This window comes from Babylonia areolata, chromosome 4 (assembly GCF_041734735.1).
Source record: "Babylonia areolata isolate BAREFJ2019XMU chromosome 4, ASM4173473v1, whole genome shotgun sequence".
NCBI lineage: Eukaryota > Metazoa > Mollusca > Gastropoda > Neogastropoda > Buccinidae > Babylonia > Babylonia areolata.
In genome coordinates, this window is record NC_134879.1 from 4,451,884 (window position 1) to 4,469,290 (window position 17,407).

General features: G+C 40.4%; 2 protein-coding genes across 4 annotated transcripts in view; one reads left to right on the forward strand and one right to left on the reverse strand.

The window, feature by feature from the left end:
- Window positions 1-1,076, reverse strand: part of LOC143280791 (uncharacterized) — a 70,922-nt gene extending 69,846 nt beyond the window's left edge. Inside the window, exon 1 of one of the 2 annotated variants that reach the window (XM_076585472.1) lies at window positions 766-1,076. In XM_076585472.1, coding sequence (XP_076441587.1) covers window positions 766-826 — 61 coding nt within the window. In that variant the 5' untranslated portion in view covers window positions 827-1,076. The remainder of the gene's footprint in view (window positions 1-765) is intronic. The other variant, XM_076585473.1, reaches the window with a different exon arrangement.
- Window positions 1,077-1,145: 69 nt separating this feature from the next.
- Window positions 1,146-16,613, forward strand: LOC143280792 (centromere/kinetochore protein zw10 homolog). 2 transcript variants are annotated; one of them, XM_076585474.1, is made up of 12 exons: window positions 1,146-1,296; window positions 4,237-4,454; window positions 4,955-5,179; window positions 6,083-6,322; window positions 6,868-7,011; window positions 8,130-8,318; window positions 8,937-9,197; window positions 9,728-9,870; window positions 10,698-10,873; window positions 12,971-13,171; window positions 13,626-13,760; window positions 15,142-16,613. In XM_076585474.1, the coding sequence occupies exons 1-12, from the start codon at window positions 1,260-1,262 to the stop codon at window positions 15,531-15,533; spliced, it is 2,361 nt and encodes a 786-aa protein (XP_076441589.1). In that variant the 5' UTR covers window positions 1,146-1,259; the 3' UTR covers window positions 15,534-16,613. The 2 variants fall into 2 exon arrangements, with proteins under 2 accessions (XP_076441589.1, XP_076441590.1); XM_076585475.1 differs by lacking the exon at window positions 1,146-1,296 and adding an exon at window positions 1,611-1,699.
- Window positions 16,614-17,407: the final 794 nt, after the last annotated feature.

The window sequence follows — 17,407 nt, forward strand, 5'->3', positions numbered from 1 at the left end:
AACCATGATTGAGCCATGCCTCAAATTCCAAAGAGCCAAAGGCATGCTCAAGCCTGAGAGACAGGGATAAAGAAAGAGACAGACAGACAGAGACAGACAGAGACAGAGACAGACAGACAGAGACAGAGAGTTTGTAAGTGTATTTGTGACTAAAAGTACATCCAGCAGCCGGCCATGCTAAATCAACAACTTCTCCATCTTCACCGGTACGGGTACAGGTACAGAATTTGGGACTTTTTTTAAGCCTTTTTGGCTTTTCAATGCCCCTTCTTAATATAGAAATAGTTTAGGGTTGCATACATGCATATGAAATTTTTTAAATGATCATTCATCAAAATCGAATGGTTTTATTAATGATTTAGAGTCATTGTATAGAAGACTCTTGAACTGGTCAATAGTTTTAGCTGTTTTGTTGAATTATTCAGTGCATTCCATCCTTTAACAGCTCTAAATCTAAAAGAAAACTTACGAATATTTGTTCTGCAAAATTTTGTGAAAAGGTTAGTATTTGAACTTCTGGTAGTATGGAGTTTGTTAGTAGAAAACAAGGTGCATCACAGTGTATGAATCAATTCTGCCAAGTCTACGTACCTCCATGACGGTAGTTGCTCAGAGCAAGGATATCTGGGCAGTTAAGTGTTATATCAAAAGCAAAACAAAAACTGTCTCGATTCTGAAATAACAGTTATATTCCCAATCTCGAGATACAAGCTACTTCGTACTTTCCTTTTAAATTAAGCGTTTCCCCTTTCAAAATAAACTTACCCAATTCTTGCAATTTTTCAACGGCGTTGTTGACGCCTGGAATTTCGGTTTTTGCCGACATGTTTGCGGCGAGTGCTTCTTCACTTCTTCCTGAAATCTATCTCATCTCCGTCATCCTGCCACGGCCGCCATATTGTTTACAGCAGTTTCATAGACTTGGTGAGTCGTAGTGGTTACGCTGAATTACAAGATTATCCTTTGATGGAAAGTTCGGCAAATTAGTTCAGCTATCATCTGTGAGTTCAAGACGCCGACATGAATGATACTTGATGTGCTGTTCAGAAACTGTAAACAAGTCTTTCCGTGATATTGTATGGGATACCAGGACAGGCGGTTGTCAACAACAAATTTTCCTCTTCCTCTCAAAGAGTTTACCGGAAGTGATAGTTGGCGCTTGAAGCATCTTTAAACTGCACATACATTCAAATGTAGATCACACAGTTTTGCAAATTCTGTTTTTGAATAATTTCATCGTACCGTCACCATCATAAAAGATGGCATCGTTTGTTGCGGCAGTCTTGTCCTCGGCTGGTAAGTTTTAATCGTTTAGATTAATGAGAATGACACACGTGTCGGATGTATAAGTGACAGCTGATAGCAGACAGTCATATGTCCTGAACTGAAAACGAGAACGTCATTTTCCCAGAACTGCTCAGTTCTACTTCGCGTTTATTCTAAGTCAGTCAAACATGCACTAACATTTTAAAACCAATAATAGTGAAATAGGTAATTTCCATGGCAACAGTCACATTTTACTGACACACAAATTCAGCCATTCCAAATTGGATATATGTATCATTTTTGTGTGTGCATTCATTGCTAACCTCTATAGATTCACATCCGAAAAAAGAAAAAAAAAGCTGCTGAAAATAACAGACTTGTTGTCAATATGTATGTGAACATAACACAGGTTATAAGTTTTACCTGCAGACAGGTAAGTGAATAACCAGATAATAAACATAGGTTCTGTGTGCATGAAAGGTTGAGCAGTCAAACTTTTACTAGTTTTAGACACCAAATATTGAAATCTTGATTCTTGATAGATGCTTGAGGCCTGGTAGTGGCCTGTTTGCCGTTCTGGGCTCATCACTATTCTAAACACTTGTATGCGTGGTTGAGACTCGTGGACTACAGACTAGTGGTAGCACTCTGGGTTGTGGAGGGTGGGAATACTGGCCCAGTGAGTGTCCAAGCAGCCCTTGAGAGCAGCTAGTGTTGGGGCTGTCACCACCTCTTCTGGGAGATCATTCCAGGTGTTGATGACCCGTTCCACAAAGAAGGCACTCCGAATGTTGAGTTGACAGTGGACCTTGCTCAGTTTCAGGCTGTGTCCTCTGCTCACTTTGTTGCTGGAGAGCATGAACTGTGGCTTGTCCGTCTTGTATATGCCATGGACATATTTGTAGGTGTCAATCATGTCGAATGTTTCCTTCTGTGCTCAGAACTGGGCAGTTCGAGCGTGGCTAGCCTCTCTGAGTACCCCTGGTCCCTCAATGATCCGATGAGCTTTGTGGCGCGTCTCTGAGTATCCTAGACTTCTCTGCAGAGGGTCTTCAATTGGGGATTCCAGACTGAGTATCCGTATTCAAGAATCAGTCATACCAGTGCCTTGAACAGTTGTATGAACAGGTCCTCAGTAAGAAAATCAAAGGATCTTCTGATGATTCCGATCACTTTGTTCGCCTTCAAGGTGATGCTTGCTACGTGGGCCTGGAAGTCAAGCTTACTGTCTATGAAGCCACCCAGATCTTTCTCCACATCACTTTCTGCAAGTGCCAGTCTGTAGTCATCTCCTTTGTTTGTCTTCCCTCTCGTGTAGTAAATGGCTTCAAACTTGTGGCTGCCTAGCTTAAATACACTACATTTCCCAGGATGAAATCTAAGAAGCCACTCACTTGACCACTGCTGGAGTCTGCCCAAAGAAATAATGCACACCTAAGAACTTACGTCTCTATCTCAAGTATCTTTCCCAACTGCTCTTTCACTCTAGCTGACAAACACACACTCTCACAAAAGTACTCATACATGCTCGCGCGCGCGCGCGCACACACAGACACACACACACACACACACACACACACACACACACACACACACACTCTCTTCACTCCTCCCCCACTTTCTCTCCCCCCTCTTCTTCTAACCACCTCCTCCCTCTCCTCTCTGTCTCTCCATTTCTATCGCCCTTTCTCTCTACTCCCTCTTTTCTGTCTCTGTGTCTCCCCCTCTCTTTCTCTCTCTGTCTCTCTCTCTCTCTCTCTCATACACACACACACACACACACACACAGTTCAATTTTTAGTGTTATATGTGATTAGGTTTATGACTGTTTAACAGTTCATCTTGTTTTCCTTATTAAATTTGTAGCTACAGTGATTTGCTGATTTTTTTTTCATGTGATGATAATTGTACCTGTAGTATTTTTTTCATATTCAACTTCCTCTGACAGTCTGTACCATAATTATGCTGCCAAAAGAAATAAGTGGTTGCAAGAGGCATTGTATGCTCTGGACTGCTGGAATTCAAGTAAACTAAGACTCCTGTGTTCACACACCAGGACAAAGAGAGTAGTCATCTGTGCACAGCAGCCTTGACTGAAAAAATAAAGTTCAGACCATTTCAACTGATCAAACCAGTAAACTGAGGTTCTGTTGTTTTAAAATCTACTTTATCTAACTCTTAAGTTACAACATATATCTCAAACTTTAAAGCTTGTCAGTAACGATCCTTATTGTTGGTTGTGTTTTTTTGTTTATTGTTTATTGAAGAAGAAAAAATTGTACCTAAAAAAAAAAAGTGAAAAAAACAACAACAAAATATGTGTGTGTGTGTGTGTGTGTGTACTTTTTAAAATCTTTGAACCCTCACCTAAACATTGTTCTAGCATTAAGATTTATCACGTTTAAACAGTTTTCTTGTTCTTGCAAATAAACCGCAAAGAAAAGGAACCAACTTTTACAGTATTTCTGGATGTGTCCACACATAATCCGAAGGGAAAACAGTATTATATTTTATGCATTTTTTTCCCGCAACAATGTGGCACTGAAGCCTACTGATGTTGTAAACCCCCCAGGATTGAATGGGTTAAGTATCTGGACACTTTGTCATGTTATACTGTAGATATTCAAATAGATTTTCAAAATGTCCCATTGATTTTCCGTGAGCTGGGACATAGCCCAAGCTTTTGAATTTTTAGATGAAACCCTTTACACATAAAGTGAAAAGATGTTTCACTGAACAAATCCTCAGTAACAGCATTGCCTTGCAAGGACATCCTCCTCTGACAATCAGGAGAGAGAAAAAAGTGGCTTCTAAGGGATTCATTCAGGATGAGCGACATGTAGGCAGTCAACTCTGGAATGGTGTAAGAGATGAAGCAACAACAACAAAAAAAACCAACAACAAAACAACAAAAAAAGCACCTCCAAATGAACTGTGCTAACGAGTGTACTAATGCGGTCGGGGTTTCAGGTCAGATGGAGCGAGAAGAGATCAACGAAAAGCTGAGCATGCTGGGAAGACGCATGGAGGAGCTGAAGCTGGAGATCCATTCAGCCACCACGGCGACGGCCGCCACCTTTTCTGAATTTGAGTTTGAGTCCAGCTTTGACATCACTGCCGCACTGTCTGACAAAGTCCGGGCCATCTCGGAGGAAATGCAAGAATTGTCTCTCAAAGTGGAGACTGAGGTTAGATGTGAGATGTTGTGCTGTGTGGAGGAGAGTTGTTTTGTTGATAATTAGTGGTGTTTCTGTGTGTTTGTGCATGGGTGACAGTGTGTGCATGGGCACAAAATGCTTAGTTTTAGGAAAACTTGCTGTTTGTCTTGGAGGTATGCATGTGTTTAGGGAGTTGGAGAGGGGGAGGGTTTAGAATCCCCAAAATATGAAATATGAATAAATAAGTAAATAAATAACAAGAAGAGCAAAAGCAATAACAGAAGTGTCTTGTCCATAACATAAGTCTGCTCTGTCTCTGAGGTTTTCTTTTGTCATTTATATCTCAGTCTTTTTGTCTACTTTTGTTTATCTGTCTTTTCTTCTCTTCTCTTCCTTCTCTCTTTTCTCTTTTTTTTTTTTTTTTTTATTACCAGTTATTGTATGTTTACTAGATTCATTGTTTCTGTCAGCCAGACCAAGTGCAAGAGAGTACTGAATCTTTAAGCTGAGGGATATGACATGTGTTTCAGGTGAAAGGGCAGCTGAATATTTCCACCGGGGAATTTCAGTCATTGACGCGGCAACTGGAACAGGTTACCGTGGTGATGGGGGTGCTGGAAAAGCTGACCAAGGCTCAGCAGCTGATGGAGACCATTGCCACGGCAAGCAGCGAGAGGAAATATTCTGAGGCTTCTTCTTCCTTGGTCCTCTTGGAGGAGGCTTTGAAACAGCCGTTGTGTGAACGCGAGGAAGAGGTCTGGTAGTGTGGGAATGTTGGTTTTTTTTGGGGGGGTGGGGGACTGCTTTATGTGGGTGTGAGTGGTTGTATCCATTTTGCCTTATAAGAAAGTAAAACACTGAATGAATTGCATTTGCTGCGTGCAGGTCTAGTGATGGGCTACTAATTATGCAGCATACAAAATCATCCTTTCACTCTCACATTGTCACTTGCAGACGTCATGTTATGCATGGATATACATTTTTGTTTAGCAGGGAAGTACAGAGATTGATCATAACTAAAACAGCTCTTTGGGTGCAGCCAAATGCTGTCCCTATCTGGTGGTGGACCTAGAGAGAAGCTGAGTATCCTTTAGGCCTGTTCCAATTTTGTTGTATCTATCTTTCTTTTTTATGAAACTGAATAAAACATTTCCTTTTTCTGTGACATTTTCTCTTCTTTTTTTTTCTCGTGTTTTGCTGAAAAGACTGATTTGGAGTTGATAGTTGGTGAGAATGATTGAGACAGACTGATGACTTGTTTATCATTTCTTGTGTTTAGCAGAATCTGGAAACATAACCTATATTTTTTAAGTACATTGAACAACTTTCCTTTTTTGTTTTGATTTATTGTGCATTAATACAAGCTTGGTCTTGTTTAGTTGTTATCTCATGGTTACAAACACTCCTGAAAAAACAAAACCCCCCAAAAACGGAGTATGGCTGCCCTCATGGCGGGATAAAAACGGTCATACACGTAAAAGCCCATTTGTTGTACATACCAGTGAACGTGAGAGTTGCAATCTATGAACAAAGAAGAAGAAACAAAAACAAAACACACCCATGTTGAAGAAAACACCACCAACAGTGCTTTTGTTCATACATGAGCATACAAAAAGATCACTTTCTATAATTGATTTCCTGTCATTATTGACTTACAGATTAAAATCATGGTGGCTGTTCGTATTCAAGTTGAAGTGCTGAAGCAAAAGCTCATCCAAGACCTCAACGATGCCTGGAAAGAAACTGTGTTCTGGACTAGCTTGGATGGTGCATCTAAGAAAGAGAAACCTGCAAAGGGCGAGACGAAAGGCGTGGCTTCTCAGGATGAAGACATCCGTCAGTGGGAACTGAGACTGCCCAAGAGCGATAGCACCGCAGAGCAGCAAACATTATCAGAGGTGATGCAGTGATGATTTATTTGTGAATTGCATTGTGCAAGGAATTGATGGTAGTTTTATTACGAAATCATAAAACCACCTTGACTACTGTGGTTTTGTCAAGATAAATGTTTGAAAGCAGGCATTTGTTATGTGTGAATTGCATTGTGCAAGGAATTGATGGTAGTTTTATTACAAAATCATAAAACCACCTTGACTACTGTGGTTTTGTCAAGATAAATGTTTGAAAGCAGGCATTATGAGTTTGTATAGGATGAAGATGTTGGTACAGATACCTGCATTATTTCTCAATTTATGAAGACAAACATGCACAGAAAACTGAACGCATAGACAGAAAACGTATATCTGTAAGTGCTTTCACTCACTATTCTCTGTCCCTTTCTCTCTTGCACATACTCATGCATGTATGCCCTACTTTGTACATCAACTACATGCTTACATAAATACTCTTGATGTATTGATGTAATTAGATTTATCCAAGCATGATTATCAGCTAGATAAATGTAGTCACATATTTTTCTAGTTTTGTTTGTTTTTGTTTAAAGATGGTGACAGCGTTAGAAGAAGTCAGTCAGCTGGACAGAAAACTTCAAGCACTAGGGCGCCACCTTGTACAGAACATCTTTCCCCTGACCCTCTACTGGCAGAAAGTGGTCGTCACGGAAACCCCCTTGTCCAGTGGCAAACAGGTGACAGAAGAAACAGTTTTCTTTGTTTTTCTTTTGGTAGAACTAGAAAAAAAAACAAGCATGTGTGTATTTCATTATCTGTTTCCATGTACATCCCTCATTGGGAGTACAGACGGAGGTGAGTGAATGTAAGTGAGTATCATTTTCTAGTTGTCTTTTGTTCTGAAAGCTGTGTGGTGTTTCTCTGTTTATTTCTGTTTGTTATATGGCTGAACACTGCAGCTGCCATTTCTGTTCCTGTTGTTGCTCTCATTTGTTTTGCTTATTAACCCCTTCCCTTCCCTTGCCCATCTTTCACACACAACCAATGTCTACATCCCAGTTTTAGCATAAAGGCTATACTTCTGTTTTTGTGCCATGTACTAATATACAAAGGGAAGCAGCTGCTGTTTCTGCTCTTGTTTTGAAAAAGAAAATTGTTGATTATGAGGTCTATCATATTCATTATCATCATCATTCTTTTTTGTTATCAGTATTACTGCTATTGTTCTTACGATTGCTGCTGTTGTTTCTGTTACATGCTGTTTTCCTTTTGCCATAGTTCTGGCACTTTTAATTTTATTGGTATTAATTTGTAAACTATATCATTTGTAAATTACATCATTAGAGTGAAGTCTTACAGGTTTGAGCCTTGCTTCAGTCTTAAGATTTCTTTTTCTCCTTTAAATCTGTCTTTGTTAATTCAGCCTGAAGATTTTGGGAATCTTTCAGAGTGCTGTGGCATCCTCCACTCTTTCGCTGGAATGATTTTTTACAAATAGTGTACAGTACATTATAATTGATTGTGCTGATCCTCAACTGAAATGCTGGCAGTTGATCGTGCTTTAAACCAAGAGTTTGGTTACAATGGGTAAATTACTTAAGGCAACGCCACTGCACTGTTAAACTTTTCACTGGTTTAGTTTGTCTTATTTTATCTTATGTCATTTTTATGCTGTTTTACACAAACTTGGGATAGGCTTTCAAGGGCTGATCAGCTCATTGGGTTTATATGAAGGTCAGGCATCTAATGATTTTTTTTTTTTCAAACAGCAGATGTGGTGTAGCATATGCATGCACTGACACCTCCTTGAAACTGAACTTACCATTACAGCTACCGTTACATCTTCTGTTCCCAGGTGGTGGTGAAGGCGACAAGCGAGCGCAAACTTCCCAGCTGCCTGGACGTGTTCTCTGTGGTGGGCAACCTCCTAGACCTGTTGAACGACAGCTTGCTCCACGTCCAGGTGGAGCGCAAAGCAGGGCAGGACGCGGAGGGCTGTCAGGTCACCTTGATGAACCTCCTGGGCGATGAGATTGCAGAGAAGGTGGGTGGGGGTGCATGCAGAACTGCTGTTTTTTTTGTTTGCTTCTTGTTCGGTTTTTTTGTTTTGTTTTCTTTTTGTTTTTTTGTTGTTTTTTTTGTCCTTCTCTTTCTCCTCCTCCTTGATCTTTTTCTGGTTGTTAGTTTATTTTTTGATATAGCAGTGAAGAATAGGAGTAAATTTCTATTTGATTACACCTACTTTTTTGTGACTCACTGGTGCGGAATTGGATAAGGGTCTGATTCCCGTCCTGTGCAAAATACTAAGTTTATTTTGATCTGACAATTATTGTATAATTCTATGAATTGTGTGTGCGCATGCTCATGCATTTGCAAATATATATTGTTCATATCAGTTCCTGTCTAAAATCACACTTTGTGAATTGATGTTTAATTAAAAAAACAAAACAAAAAAAAACCTGAAGCACTCATCAATTTTAGGGTGAGCCATGTTTGCAGTGGATGTGTATGCATTATTTACATTTATCTGTCTGTCTCAGTGTAGGTGTCCCCTTCATTCATTTAGTTGTGTTAGTAAGATGCTGTTGCTGTCAGCAAGTCTTTTTGTGTGCAGGTTATCTGTTTTCAGTGTTGACGCACAAACGTTGCTTGTTTTTATCAGGTTCTGGATGGCATCGTCAAAGAGTGTCTGTCCCATGCCATACCAAGCACCAACAAAGAACTGGAATCGTTTCACGAGGTGATTGCTGTCACCAAGAAGTTTCAGGACAAACTGGTTTCAATGGGTTTTGTCAGTGAGGATTCTCGCATTCTGCTGGATTATGTGGAGAACGTCAACGTGCTGTTTGCCAACAAGAAGTGTCAGAGCATTTTGGAGCGAGCCCGTGGACTCATGACTACAGATATACATGATACTGCATTGGTGAGTGTTGTGCTGGTGGCAGATTCCATTCAGATAGGGAGTTGATTCCATTCACTTCAGTCTGTTTTATTGTCCATTTTTAGTCAAACTGGTAACACGAGTCTGTTTATGGAGAGAAAAAGTGGCATAACCTCTGCTTAAGTTTCAACTCACATACAACAACTTATATACAGCACTTTATTATGCCTTTGCACCAGCATTGACTGAATTTTCAAACTATGAATAGTTACCATAGTCTGTAGAGCCAGATAGCATTTGTAAAGAAACATTCAGCAACTTGGTAATCAAGATTCTGCATTTGCAAAACAAAGACAGAAAAACTCAAAACGACTTGGCAATCAAGATTGTGATGGTGAATTCAGAATTGAATAGCATTTGCAAAACAAAGACAGAAAAACTCAAACGACTTGGCTATCGAGATTCTGATCATGAATTCAGAATTGAATAGCATTTGCAAAACAAAGACAGAAAAACTCAAAACGACTTGGCTATCAAGATTGTGATGGTGAATTCAGAACTGTACATTCCAGATATCATCGGATGCCTCGCCTGGAGAACTGCCTCCACTGGACAAGGCCGGTGGTCCAAGTAAAGAAAAGTCCAGGAAAGTGGAGATGGCCAGTGATCCGCTGCTCAGTGATTCCACGTTTCGCATGCCAACATGCAGAGTGAGGTAGCTTTGTTTTCTTGTCTTTTGTTGGACTGTAAGTCAAGAAACTTCAGTACAAACATTTTGGATTGTCATCAGTTTGGTCTCCACTGAAATCGCTGCAAATACTGCTTCAACAAAAGTGTTAGGAAACTCTGTATGTACGTTTATCCCTGGTCTTTTGTCTTGCCACTAATATCCTTATTTTCTGTGAGCAGTTTTTTTAGTTTATTGAATTTTATTACATACGTCAAAAGAGGGCGCTAGCTAACGTCACAAAGGGGAGGTTACCTACTTCCAGGGGGTTATCGGCCGTAGTTGCTTTCGTTTTCTCTGTATAGGTGGATAGTAGTTTGCACAGGACAGGAATGTCAGACCCCTGCCGGAGTCTGCACTAGTTGGGTCACGGTAAGTATTTTATTTAAATGTAATTTTAGATAGAAAATTTCCTTTTGATTATTTCTTCTATTAAAAAAAAATGTTTTTGTGCTCTTCTCTTTTGTTCCTTTAGCAGTTGGTCAACTTGTGACCAACACACTGGGGCTTTGCATAGGTCAAGGATATGCCTCTTTCACAACCACCCATACTCCCTCCCCACCCTTTTTTGTTTAGATCAGATTGATTGGTCGGCACAATCTGACACCTCTTTGAAACTGTTTAGAAGCAAACAAATCAAAACCTAAAGCTTGTGAATGACAGCGAACACACTTAAAGTTATGGTGTTTTTTTTTCTATATGAATTATAATTATGCAAATTGCATTATAGAATCTTTTTTTCTTTCCCCGCCCCCCCCATACCCCCCATTAACTCACATTGTTAACTATGCCCATTGATGGTTTGACCCTTACAGTGTGTGCATACAAGAGTTACTGGACCTGGCATACTCCACACTCAACGAAGCGTCCTCCAGCTCCCCACAGTGTGCAGTGCAGATGTTCTATGCAGTACGCAACATCTTTGAGCTGTTCTGCAGCGTCTTCCCCACCTACCATGCCCACAGCCTGGCCAACTTCCCCCAGCTTACAGGTAAGCTGCCCAAGGAATCATACATGCGGATTCTAGTGGGTAGTGGGGGTCTGGAGTCGACCGGAGGAAGTGGAGGTGGCGTGGGGTTGGCGTTGCTGAGAGAGCCAGAGGTAGAGGGCCCAGACTGATCGCGAATCGATTGCGATCGTGCCTTAATTTTAGCCCAATCTCCTACATATTTGTGCGACCTGTTTGAAGACATAATTGGACACAAAACAGAAACGCCAAAGAATCGATAGACCGATAGAAATTGCGAAAAACTTAGCCGTATGAAGTGCACAGGAACAGGTGTCGAGATGGCTGCCGGAAAAAGAGGGCGCTAGCCATGGGGACAAAGGGGACGTTACCTACTTCCGGGAGGTTATCGGCCGTAGTTCTCTCATTTTCTCCGCATAGGCGGATAGTAGTTTGCACAGGACAGGAATGTCAGACCCCTGCCAGAGTCTGCACTAGTTGGGTCACAGTAAGTATGTTATTTAAACGTAATTTTAGATAGAAAATTTTCTTTTTGTGTGTGTGTGAATGTGTGCAGTTTTGGTGGCGTTTGTCGCATCCCGCTCATTCTGAATTCCCCGTACACAGCCACACCCGCCTCGGCCTATTCTCATTCCCATGGAAGGCGTTGCGCAGGGAGCTTCCACTGTTATGTTGCCATTTTTGTTGGAGGAGGATCACAAGTCTGATTTTACATTGTTTACCTTTGGTTTAAATAATCTTTAATTGTTCAACAGTACACATGATCACAATTCAAACAAAGACAAAAGAGCATCAACAAACTTAAAGCTTATTCTGTGCTCACAACATTGCACTTCAGTTTTAACATGATGGCTGATGAACAGTATCATTTGTATCAAATAACATTCATAAACAGTAAGTAATGAAATAATGAAATAAAACAAATAAATACATAATATAGTAAAATAATGCTGATATCAATATTAACATGAGATTAAATTTATAGTCACCAGAGGAATCGGCCTGATAAAAAGAGAAACACGAAGGGGGGAAAAAAGAAATTTAGAAGAATGGTGGGTAAGATGGTGGGTGAGGGGGAGCAGAGGGAAGAGGAGAAATTGTGACAGATCATTGGCCATTCTATTCATCTTTGAACATTTGGTCAGTCAAGAATATAGTATGATTAGGACATCCAACACATGTTTAACAAATAGAATCGTGTTGTACCCGTTCTTCACAAATACTAAGTTAAAATCTATTTGAATCGGAGATAAACTGGTGAACAGTTTGAAATATGAATATATTTGTATGATTTTATTTACCTTTCCAACAGTGCTTCTCCAGCTTTAGAATGCAATTCTAGGAACTCTGAGACTTTCAGGGGGGGGGTTCATTGACAATGATCAAGTTGACTTTGATGCTGGTATTTGTTTTGGTTAGAATCAATGGTTGTACTCTTAAAGTTTTCTTTTTGTAATGAATACCCGTTGTCAGTCAGGCCCCAGAAATCAGGACAGCTGCAGTGTTGCTCAGGACATCATGGTCAGGGGAAGTAATCTGTGAAGTGGATGACTGTTTTGTCGTCCCATCAGACCGTTTGGAGAGACTGACTTTTGTCATCCCAGTGTTCCCATATCAATCAGTGGCACATTCGCTCTATATCAAAGGTGGTCAGGGAGAAACAGGTAATGATATCTACACTTTTGATAGGTTTCAGATCCATAACCATTGAGCTACATAAGTATGTGCTATAAATCTTGGTTACATCTTGATACTGAATTTCGCTCTCAACTTCCCAGATAATAACTTGTCATCTATATGTTTGTTTTTCTGTGAGTTAAAAAAAGGAGCAGAGACAACATGTTTTTTGAGTTATGCTTTTTCAGAAATGCATGCATGTCTGTGTAACAGATCAGTATACATAGTGTAATTATACCAGTCCACACACGCACACATGCATGCACATACACATACGCATACACACTCACATGCAAGCAGGCACACATACACACACAACTCTGAGAAAGTGTGTGAGTCATGCTATTAATACGCTTCTAAAAGGTGAGATTGTTACTTGACGCTTACAATTTCCTTTTTATCCTGCTGTGATGTTTGATTTACTTTGTTACACTGTGTTCTCAGCGCTGCATCACAACAACTGCATGTTCCTGGCCCACCACCTCCTCACCTTGGGTCACCAGTTCAAGCACAGCCTCCCCTCAGACGTCAGTGCAACATTCGTCGACCTCATCCCGGAGATCCGAACCCTGGGCGTCTCCAGCTTCATGGAGCAGATGAAAACACAGAAAGCCATCTTGGAGCAGTACATCGAAGGAGCAGCAGGTAGGATTCAGAGTTGGAACTCTTTGTATGTGTATGCTTAACTGATAAGAGCCATGCTCTTTTATAAGTATATTAGTAGACCAGAACAAGGATTTGGCTCGGAAAATGCTATTGGTGTGGGGGGGGTTTTGTGTGTGGGGTTGTTTTTTTTTTAGTACTTGTTCATATGCACCATAATATTCTTTGCAGTTGTGATACAACAGCACTTCATTGTTTTGATATTTGTGGAAAATTTTATGTAAATTAATTGATATTACCAGTAAAAAATAAAAAATAAAATAACATCAGAGGGTCAGTTGCAACCTCCTGTCAGTCATTTGAACTGTTTGCTTCATAGCGTTGAAAAAAATATGCAGAACTGTTGCTAAAATTATTATTAAACATGAGTTCTTGATAAGTGTTTTTCTCATTTGTACATTGGTGTACATGTGTATGTGTTTGTTTTTCAAATCAGGCTTTGCTACCATGGATGAAGATACAAATTATGAGGCAGCAGAGAAGTCACTGAAACAGGCATTGCACCAGCTGACACATTTACAGAGGGTGTGGCAGGACGTTCTTCCTGCCAGTGTCTATCGCAAAGCCATTGGTTTGTAGTTTTTCTTTGCCTTTACACTGCTCAGCTTTGTTTTGCTGTAAATGTTGTTTAATGTGAATACTTATAAGATCAGTTGTTAGAAATAGAATAATGGAAAACAATCAGAAATGATTTTATCATAGTATTATGCATTGCAGCACAAACTCTTGATTCAGACTTCAAATGAGATGGTGTCAGAATAGGTCCTTTTACCAATGCTTTAACCCCTAGGCTGCCTATATGACGAGATAACTCGTCAGCGCAAGCATGTACGCTTCGCTGCCTCAATGACGAGATAACTCATCGAAATACCGGTATTCTGACTTTTCCCTGGTTTGCATTCAGTTCGTTGACAAAAATACTGGTAGCTTTAGCTTGGGGAATCTTTCTAGATTGTATTTATAGCTAGAACCCATCTACATCATGAGGCAGTCCTTTATTTGAATGTTTTTGTTGGGTTACTGTCCCAGTGTTTACCTGGCTCCTCTCCTCGCTCGCTCAACAAAATGTCGGACTCCGTGCTCGACATGCGATCGTGTTTCACTAAATCAACCAAGATTGCTTTCTTTAGCTGATGCTCAGAAAGAATTGAACCATAAATTCGAAGAAGACAGTGATGAACTTTTATAGGACGATTTGATAAAAAAATAAGGGAGCAATGAAGAGACTGGCCAAGATACAACTATCAGTGAGTGATGCTGGCTGTACAGCTGTAGCAGACGACAGACAGTGACCGAATTATTGGCAGGACACAGTGTGAGTGATTTTCTTGACACTCAGACACCGCGGTCTGGTGAGAACTGGATGAAGTGACCGTGTGAGAGGGGTGAAGAGGAGGGGGGTGGAGACCGAGGGAGTGTGGCCCCACATCCATGTTATCATTTGAAGTCACAATACATTGTGTATCTGTCTCTTTTTAAAAAATTTTTATTGTGGTTCTAGTGTAATTTATGTGTGCAGGTATTATCCATTTGTCCAGAAAATATATTTTAGTGCAAATTACCTGTTTGTAATGAACAAGTTGAAAATGTGACAATAAATAAAAAACTGATTTTATAACAACAGCATGTCATTGAAAAGATATAAAATGGGAAAACATGTGTTTTGTATTCTTTATTCATTTACCTTTCAGAAAATATATACTTTTATGGATCTTTCTCCAATAACAAAGAGCACAGAATTTTTTGAAAATACATACCCATTTTTTTGTGGAAAAACCCCTGGCAAATACATTTCACTTAAATCTTATTTTCCTGGCAGCGAAAGGGTTAATTGTAGTTTTTTGTTTTTTTATAACTATTTGAATCACAAGCTTTTTGGGGGGAAAGGAATTTTGTTGTTGAGAATGTTACCCAGTTAGCTCCAAGATCAGTAGTTATTGTTTATTTTCCAGGCATTCTGCTGAACTCTCTTCTCACACTGGTGATGGATCACCTGACGTCTCTAGAAGACATCTCATCAGAAGCAGCTCGCAAACTGTTCTTGCTGCTGAAGATGGTGGACGACAAGGCAGCCACCCTGTTCTTAACGGAGGAGGAGAGCAGTGACACAAAGAACTCTGGAAACAAAGCCAAGGTGGACCTCCATCGGCATGCCACCAAGTACACCAAGTTCACAGAGATCCAGCTGGTGCTGAATGGCAGCTTGCAAGAGATAGCTGATCGCTGGGCCGACGGAATGGGTCCTCTCGCCGCGGAGTTTCCTGCTAACGAGCTCAAGCAGCTGATCAGAGCTCTCTTCCAGAACACAGACAGGAGAGCGGCAGTTTTAGCTAAAATAAAGTGAGAGAGACAGACTGAAATGTACAGAAACAATTTGTGGCCTTGAAGGAACATGTGCAAACTGTGTGAAGTTGGTGTTTATGATTTAGATATTTGCAGTTAGCTCTTTATGCCCCTCCATCAGATTGAGGTGCTGATAAATTTTTCATTTGCCATAATGTCTTACATACTACAGAACTATTTCTTTTTTTTTATACTTTTACATAGATGTGTAAAGGAAGAAGAAAAAAAGAAACATTGGGGCAGTGAATTCATATCCTTTGCATCATGGGCTGAGCCCAATCCCCACCTTCCACTGATTGAACCTTCCACAAAGTACTTCCACATAGGCAGAGTTTAGAAAAAATGGAGTGAAGTGCCTTTCCCAAGGAAACGACACCACACTGAGACGGGATATCGAATCCCGATCACTTGTAAACACTGGATCAGAAATCGAGTGCCTGAAGGATTTTGCCTCAGCATCTCCTTTGCCATACATAAAGTGCACACAAACTCACACATATATACAAGCACCCTTAACATAATTTGGAAAACCACCACAGGATACTGGTTAATTCAGGGGTAATTTTTTTTTGCAAATTGTTTATTATTTCCAACACAAGTGATTCTGATACAGTTACCAGGAAGTGTTCAGATTTTGCTGAGAACTAGTTTTGTGATCTTGAAATTAAAATTCATGAGAAATGTCTTATGGCATTTGTATCATTGCCATTGGCGCACATTCATTGATCAGGACATAGGCCATGCAATAAAACTCTTTTATACTCAGCTTTGCCATGTATGTCATGCTGTGTTGTATCCAAACCATTCATGATTGGCCATATTTATCTCTGGTATGTTCTTGTTTTTGCTTCTTGTTTTTTTGTTGTTATTTTTTAAGCGGCCAGAATTATCAACAGTTCTGTCATTCTGAGTGGCATGTTTGTTGTTGACACATTATGTAATACTGAAAAACTGGAGGCGCTATTATTATTATTTTGTTTATCTTGATTTGCACTGTTACAAAAATAAAACAAGTAAGACAAAAAACTAAAGTTATAAAAACCTTTTGGGTGGTAGTTGAATCCTCTTTGTTTGGACACAACGTTTCAGACCATAGGCCCGTTGTCAAGTGATGAGAAGAGGACAGTGTGAATAGGAAAGCCTATGTGAGGAAAGGGTGATGACATCTCACTACTTTTTGTTTTGATGGGCCATGCACACTAAACACTTGCTGATCACCATTCAGTGCCATACGTACTCACACACACATACATGCACGCACACACACACGCACGCACACTCTTTAAAAAAAAATTTTTTTTTTTTTTTTTAAATGCATACACCTATATATTGCTTCTAAAAAGAGGGATAGGAGGTAAAGAAAGAAAAAGGACAGAGAGATCAAGGCAGAAGGGCCCAGGCGCTAGACGTCAGTGAGGTTTCCCCCACTTTTGATCCCCACAGGGAGCCATTCAACCTCACCAGGGTGCAGACCCTGTGGGGATCAAAAGTGCAAGACCTGTCCCTTTATAGACACCTCAAGTTCAGTCGTTGGCCCCTCTGGCACTTTCACTGTGAAATGTCATCTCAACTGCCAGTCCACTGACATTGTATACATTCTGTCCTGCACCCTCTGCTCCAAACTGTATGTGGGGGAAACCTACCGTTCTCTGGGTGAACGTTTCTCCGAACACCTGAGGTCGATGAAGCTAGGCTACAACAATCCTATCAGCCAGCATTTTACTGGCCCACACCACAGCTTCACCCATGCAAGAATCTCAGCTGTGTGGCAGAACCCCAGTGACAGCACGTACAGAAAGTACATGGAGAGCCGCGTCATTGACCGCTTGGGGACCGCACAGCCGAGTGGATTGAACATCAGAGTCACTGACGTCT